The sequence below is a fragment of the Alexandromys fortis genome, unplaced genomic scaffold (genome assembly GCF_014885135.2).
Source record: "Alexandromys fortis isolate MF-2015 unplaced genomic scaffold, M_Fortis_MF-2015_v1.1 scaffold_187, whole genome shotgun sequence".
NCBI lineage: Eukaryota > Metazoa > Chordata > Mammalia > Rodentia > Cricetidae > Alexandromys > Alexandromys fortis.
This window is the reverse complement of record NW_026068088.1, coordinates 2,461,909-2,469,718: the sequence shown is the minus strand read 5'-3', so window position 1 is coordinate 2,469,718 and position 7,810 is coordinate 2,461,909. Positions and strand designations below refer to the sequence as shown.

The 7,810-nt window shown below is 39.7% G+C and overlaps 1 protein-coding gene across 1 annotated transcript in view; it reads left to right on the top strand.

Annotated features, from left to right (window-relative positions):
• Positions 1–204: 204 nt before the first annotated feature.
• Positions 205–7,810, top strand: part of Slc15a2 (solute carrier family 15 member 2) — a 29,100-nt gene continuing 21,494 nt past the window's right edge. Inside the window, exons 1-3 of the mRNA XM_050122385.1 lie at positions 205–379; positions 2,449–2,536; positions 3,113–3,254. Coding sequence (XP_049978342.1) covers positions 242–379; positions 2,449–2,536; positions 3,113–3,254 — 368 coding nt within the window. The 5' untranslated portion in view covers positions 205–241. The remainder of the gene's footprint in view (positions 380–2,448; positions 2,537–3,112; positions 3,255–7,810) is intronic.

Sequence of the window (7,810 nt, the reverse complement as noted above, 5' to 3'; positions counted from 1 at the left end):
TTTCATCTTGTTACTTGTGACATGTTGTTCTTTCCCATACCACACCTTTTACACAAACATTCTTTGGAAAGTGGTGTGCCGACCCTCTCTTTTGTATTGGCTTCCGGCTCTGCTTGGAGGCAGGCAGCTACCGAAACTGACATCCACAGGGTTAAACCTAGTTGCTGTGGCCATCCCTCCTCCCGCCAGTCCCCCTTTTCACTGTAGGCTGGCAGCTGTCCTAACTGCCTACTGAAGCCAAATGCTTGAGGAGAGAGAGAGTAAGGAGCCAGCCATGAATCCCTTCCAGAAAAATGAGTCCAAGGAAACTCTTTTTTCACCTGTCTCTACCGAAGAGGTGCTGCCTAGACCTCCAAGTCCTCCAAAGAAGCCACCTCCGGTGAGTCCCCAAAGTCAGTTTGTCTCTTGACAGTAACAGCGAACATACTCTTGAAGTTCCTCCTTGGCTGTTGGAACTACGTGCTGAACTGTATTAGATTAGAAAAACTACTCTCTCGTGGAATTAGAATTCACCTGAAAATTCTAGTTTTTTCAGTTTGGGGACAGAAACCAGGGGATAGGTTAGCCAGAATTTTTCCGTCGGATCCCAGAGTTTTTGCTGTATTTCATTGTATATTCCCTGGGGGAGAAAAAGCACTTTGAATGGCCAGGGAAACTTGGCAAGCATTTCTGTCTGGAGAACTGTATGTGATTGTTCTTTTACCAATACGAAAACGCAGCCTTTAGCTCCCCTTGTGTGCCTTCTTTTTTTTGGACACCAACAGAAGCTTTTAGAATAGACGCACTCTGTTACTAAGTGTTCCTACTTTAAAGTGGAAGATCGGAAAGAGGAACAAAGAATATTATTTTGCATTATGTGCTTGTGAAAGCACTTCTGAATTTATCACCTCAGTCAATCCTCATATGCTAGTAAAATCCTCTCAGCAGAGTGGCTACTGTAATAACAGACAATGTTTGCTGATTTACTTATCAATCATAAGCTTAGTATGAATCTTACTTCTTTGGAATAACAGAATTGAAGCACAGTGACAGGGTAGTGGTGTAGTTTAAGTAAGGTTTGAATGTTAATCCAATTAGTACACAGATAATGTTAAATAAATTCTGTGTTGCGTAGTTCTCAAGCTGGGACCTGGGAAAATAATACTTCAATTCATTGCATCTTTCAAGCAAGTTATTATCATGTAGTAACATGTATGTAGAAAGACGACATATTCATATCTACATGGGTAAAAGGCAGACTATAATTTATCATATATAGTTAATCATTTTGTGTCTTTTTAAGGATGATTAAAAAGAGGTACCTATCTATGAAAATGAGATAATGTAAATCTCATGTTAATGTTTGAATGTCTCAAGAGACAGATTATCTCTATCTCTTTTTCATATTAGTGGAGCTGCTGTAATGGAAAGAATTTGAAATAAAACACGATGTTTCCTATACTCTGAATTACATATGCATGCACTAGCAAAATTACTCTAATGAAAATCTTAGTTCTGGAGAGATGGCTTAGCAGTTGAGAGCATGTGCTGTTCTTCCAAAGTTTGACTTCTAGTTCCCATGTCAGACAGCTTATAACAGCATTTAACTCCAGTTCCAGGAGATCCAGCATCTTCTTCTGGACTTTGCAGGTACCTAAATACACATGGCATACACTCCCACATATACACATAAATGCAAATAAAATTAAAAGGAAAATATTATGAGGCATACTAGTAGGGAGGGTAGACACTTAATTGCACAGAATCTCAGAATTCTCTTCCTAGAGTTAAGGTGACCAATCAGCTTACCTTTAGGAATGTCTGGCTTCCATTTTGAGCTCTTTGTCTGGTTCCAGCTGCCTATGAAAAGGAAGCCATCATATTGTTAAGATTTCTCCCGGGATGGTAAACATCGCAGATGGGAAGAGTCAGTCTCTATAGTGGAGCCAAGTGGGAAAATGAGATCTGGTTCTGACTGTGTGGATATCCGGTGCTCTGAAAGTCATCTTTTCATTTTATTGCTAACAATAAGTATGATCATCCTCTCCCTAGAGCCACAGGCTTTTATTGAGATGCTGTGGGCAGATGAGTAGGTCCTGATCAAGGAATGTCTGACCAGTTCCATGTTAAATAACGAACAAAGTAAGACTCTGATTTTTTTTATTCCCACATTGACAATATAAGCACAGCTAATAGGACAATATATGTTTTGTGAAGAGACCATTGTCCCATGTTAACTGGCAGCGATGATGTAAAAATGAGTTTATTCAGGCATGGTGGGGTTTGTCTGCAGCCCGAGTGCTCTGGGAACCTATGGCAGGAATATGACAATATGGAGGTCAGCCTGGGCAACATGATGAAAACCCCTTCATATACATATATTTGGCGATGTTTTCAGTTGTAGGGTTATCATGAAGTTTAAATAGGTTAAACAGCTCATTCCTCAAACTTTACCTCTTTGTTGAACAGAAAATCTTTGGCTCCAGCTATCCGCTCAGCATCGCCTTCATTGTGGTGAATGAATTCTGCGAGCGTTTTTCCTATTATGGCATGAAAGGTAATTCTGTGTCCCAGAGTCTTCTCTGCCTTATGTTTACAGCAGCCTGGGCTCCTTACATGTGATCTGCTTGTTTCCTTTGTCTATTCTTTCTGCCTTGGTATAAATCGATCCTTCCCTCTGACCATGGTAGTAAATGCTTCATAAGATTTTATTTAATAACTCCTACTGGTTAAGGTCAAAAAGGCCTGCAGAACGTAATACGCAGCCAATGAAAACACAAGTGGAAAAGTTCTCATCGTGTATGTTCCATTGAACAAAGTTGCTATTGGGAAGGAGAAATAGAAGGGGTGTGGGAAGTACCATGTTAACTTCTCATGGTCTAAACGATGCTATGAGTGCACAGAGATTGAAGGCACGAGTATTGTATTTGTGTATCCAGCATGCCTCATTTACTTCATAGCTCCCATGGGCCTTGCTTCTGCTGCCTGGCTGTTATCACTGGGCTATTTCACTAGGAGGAGTGCTGAACACCAGGATTACCGCAGAGCCCTGAAATCGAATCTATTTCCCTGGAAGTCATTTCATTGCATCTATCTTATTTTGCCTCTCATTTGTTTTCTTCTGTTTCATCAGCTGTGCTGACCTTGTATTTCCTGTATTTCCTGCACTGGAATGAAGACACCTCCACATCTGTATACCATGCCTTCAGCAGCCTCTGCTATTTCACCCCCATCTTGGGAGCAGCCATTGCTGACTCGTGGCTGGGGAAATTCAAGTAAGGACAATGACAGGTCACAGCCTCAGGAGCCTCTCAAGTTCATTGTCTAGAGAGTTACCTACAACTCCTAATCTCTTACCTTCTAGCAAAAGACAACAACAACAAAAACAAAAAACTCATGACTATGAGAAATATGTATCTCTCCATGACTGACAACAAGAAAATCTATTCATTCCATGCTCACCTCCCACCCCAATATTTTCACATCCTTTTAGCCAAGAGTTCCTTCTTAAAGTCTAATTTTAGTCTTCTACTCTGCAGCTTAAGATCAAATCTTATTTTCTCTCAGCGAGGGTAAAGATTGCTATGCCCTGGCAAATTAGATTGGTAAAGGCTTACTGTGGTTCCCTAGCACTGGCTCCATGTCTTCTCCAGACTCACGTGGTTTCCTAGCACTGGCTCCATGTCTTCTCCAGACTCACGTGGTTCTCTAGCAGTGGCTCCATGTCTTCTCCAGACTCACGTGGTTCCCTAGCACTGGCTCCATGTCTTCTCCTGACTCACGTGGTTCTGGTCCCTAGCACTGGCTCCATGTTTTCTCCAGACTCGGTCACCTCACCTCCTTCAGCATCTTCTTCTTTCTTTCCAGAGGACTTAAAATCATCTCTGTTTACCTTCATCACCTCCTTCTGTAGCTTCCTTTTTTAGACTCTAATAAAGATTTTCACAAGTTCAAATAATAGTCCATTTAGTTCAGCTCTTTTGTTGCTAACAACAGAAGCAGCAGACATGTCTAATGGTATAGTTGTCCTCTATAGCATTATCCTCATAGGCTAAAGGTAAGCTTTTTGTATCTGCTATCTCATAATACTCTGGGGGTTTACTCTCCATGGATTTGTCTGAATTAGTATTTCTCAAAATATACTCTTTTAAAAATTTGATTGTGTAAGATAAAATGAATTATGTAAGAAAATAAAGCTCCTATGGCACTTTAGAAAAATCCTATGTTGTTTTGGAAACATTGAAAAAGGTTTCCTTACTGTATTTTAGTCCCCAGTAAGTTAATATGTACTATAAAATCTCCAAGTTAAAGTGAGGTATGTTTTGTTTCCTGAAGTAGTTTGGCTATGCAGTGTTGTGTTTATAGACAGAGTGTTTGATAGCTTGTCTTGCTTCGCTTCTGTTTCTATGACAAATACCCTGACAAAAAGCAACATAGGGAAGAAGCAGTTTATTTGGCTTACAATTCTAAGTTGTTGACATCCTTTTTGGCAAAGTCAAGGCAGGAATTCAAGCAGCAAATCACACTACTCCCCCAGTCAGGAGAGTGAGAGAGAAGATTCAACCCTGCTTGTTTTCTCTCAGCTAGCTTTTTCTCTCCAATATGTTCAGGATCCCCACCTAAGGAATAGCCTTACCCACAGTGGGCTGTTCCTTTCTCCATCAATGAGCAATCAAGACAACCTCCCTCCCATAGACATGGCCAACAGCCAACCGGATCTAGACTAATTCCTCATTAAGATGCTCTTCCCTGAGGGATTCTAGTTTTGTCAGGTTCACATGTAAAACTATACACGTAAAATTCTAAGTCTAAACACTGATTTGTATCTTAATTTTATATATTTATGTACTCATACACATCTATTTGTGTATGTGAGCGAATACAAGCTGTCTCTTGAGAGAGGCATGCTGGCTAAGTGGCTACGTTTGTTCCTTGTGTAGTAGTAGTCATTGAATTCATTCAGCTATGGATTGGCATTACACAAAGAATGAAATAACTCAAACTATGGTCTTTTCATGCAGTTAAAAAATAAAGGCTGACTTTGCAGTTGTATTTTTAAAATAACTTCCTTTGAGATTGAAGAAGTACAACTTCAAGATTTGGTGAACAATAGCTTCCTGAACATTTCAGGGGGAATTTAATACTCTCTACTTGTACTCTTAATTCAATCTTGCTTGAATTCTTTTTTCTTTTTAAACTTACTTTTTCTGGTGTAACTTATATAAAGTACACAAATCCAGATGTCTTGTGTATACAACTTGAGTTTTTACAGAGGTATCACCATTGCCTCAACTACTTTCCTTAGCTTTCAAATTCTTCCTCAAAATCTTTTCTTGTCCTGGAATCAGGTAAAGATCTCTAGTATCTCCAAATAAACTAACAAAAACTTTGAATTATTTCCCATATATTTTCTCCTCCAGCCACTCCCACAATTTTAAAAGAGCTCCTCTGTGTTAGCCACTTTTCTCTCTTCATCATCATTTCTTAGGACAGAATAACACAATTCAATGTAAGGGAACACAATTTAGCTCAGTCTGATCCAAATTTAAATGTTTGTTGAACATCCCTTCTTTGTCCAATTAATTATAAGCTTGAAGCAATGAATTATATCTATATCTATATCTATATCTATATCTATATATATATATATATCTATATGTTTTCACATTGTTTGAGTTCAAATAGCTTTAATGAAAGCAAATTGTGGTGGCTTTAATATGCGATAGTATAAATCACTTATATTTTTCCTACTGAAATTTCTCAGAATACTGATGTCTTTTGTTAACAAATTACAGTGGCCATTTCTAGATTCTTGTTCACTCTGAACTTTTATTTTCATTACTTCAGCCTGCTTTTCATGCCCGAATTCTTGAAATTTCCTGACCTCCTCTAGCACTGCATTTTCTCCTCTTACTTTCGTCTTTCTCCGTTATTTTTAATCCACCTCCATTTTTGTTTTCATTTACCTAGCTCTTCCCTAAATGTTAGATTTCTACTAGGCGCTAACTCTCACTACTCACTTTCCCCAGACTGACTTCCCCTTAGCAGGTCTGAGGATGCATAGTTTAGTTATTTGCAGACAGCTACTCAAAGTGTTGGAACGTTGAGTTCAAATGAGTCATGCACTTAGAACTGNAAAGCTGAGGGTGACCTTGAACTCCTTTTTGTTTGTTTGTTTTTTGAGACAGGGTTTCTCTGTGGCTTTGGAGCCTGTCCTGGAACTAGCTCTGTAGACCAAGCTGGTCTCAACTCACATCCTGGCTTCTTTTTGTCCCCACATTGAGCCAACTATGTGATTCTACGAATTCTAAGTGTACAGCGTCACTTACCCTCATTCTCGTCAATATTAACAGCAGCTGCTATCAGTTGCCACCATGTTATTTTAATTTTCTTTGTCTCTAAATTAGAAGGTGGAAAGGGACACCTAAAATGTTTTCATTGCTGTCTTTTTCTATAATCAAGTTCATGCATTATTGTCTAAAACATAATTGAGACTGAGAATAGGTATGAATAGTTATGAAGGTGATTTTTTATTTACTTTGGGGCTTGTTTGTTTTTAACAAGGGAATTTTAAAAAGTGTTTTACACTGGTGTTGAATATAAAGAATGGAATGAAGGACTCCGAAAGCCTCCAGAAGTACCAGAAATCTCAGCTTGGGAATTCCTCATTCTTAGATTGCTTTTCTGGGGGTGGAACCTTTGCTGAAATAAAATGAACAATTAGAAAGAAAGGGAATAAAAAGGAACTGAAAGAAAACTAGTTATCATGGACCTCAAAGAGAAGATGCTAAATCATCAGAGGGAAACAAACCAAATGGGGCTGGAGAGATGACTCTATGCTTAAGAGCTTTTAGTGCTCCAATGGACTGGATCCCATCATATTTGGTGATACATAGCTGTCAGTAACTCTAGCTCCAAGGGATCTGATGCCCCCCTTGCCTCTGCAAGCACACACACACACACACACACACACACACGCACACGCACGCGTGCGCGTGCATGGCATTCCCTCGTGCAGACACAGAGACACTGACCATAAAAATACTTAAAATAGGGGCTGGAGAGATGGCTCAGAGGCTAAGAGCACTGGCTACTCTTCCGGAGGTCATGAGTTGAATCTCTTTCGGAAAGGGGGTGATTTGAAACTGTAATAATCTGTCCTCCTGTAGATGTATATATGTAGGTAGATATGTGAGAACCCTTATATACAAATAGAATGATGGTTACAATCTGGTGGAATAAACTCGGCTTTCAACCACACTGTAGTCCTAATTTTTACAAACTGGAATTGGCTCCGCTTTCACTTTTTAGAACCTGAAGTGGCAGCCTTGTCTCAGTGGAGGAAACAAATTACATGTTCAAACGTGTCCCTCTCCCCTTATCTCCGTCTCTGTTCCTGTTCAGTGTTTCTGCCAGCTTTCCTCTCTTTCTCTTTCTCTTCCTTTTTAAAATGATAAGGCAAACTATATCATTCTGAAGGTTTATTATAGCATTACCATTCTACCTATGTGGTAATATACATAACACACATTCCACTTATGGTAATACACACAAGCATATAAGCGATATTGCGCCATGCCGGGGTACAGAGTTCTACATATGTTCTTATTGGAATTCGTTCATCTGCTACTTATTTGCTATTCAAGTTCATTGGGAAAAACAGGTAGGTTTTTTTCGCCAAAAGGCTTTGTGGGAGCCTAGGCAGTTTGGATGCTCACCTTACTAGACCTGGATGGAGGTGGGTGGTCCTTGGACTTCCCACAGGGCAGGGAACCCTGATTGCTCTTTGGGCTGACGAGGGAGGGGGACTTAATTGGGGGAGGGGGAGGGA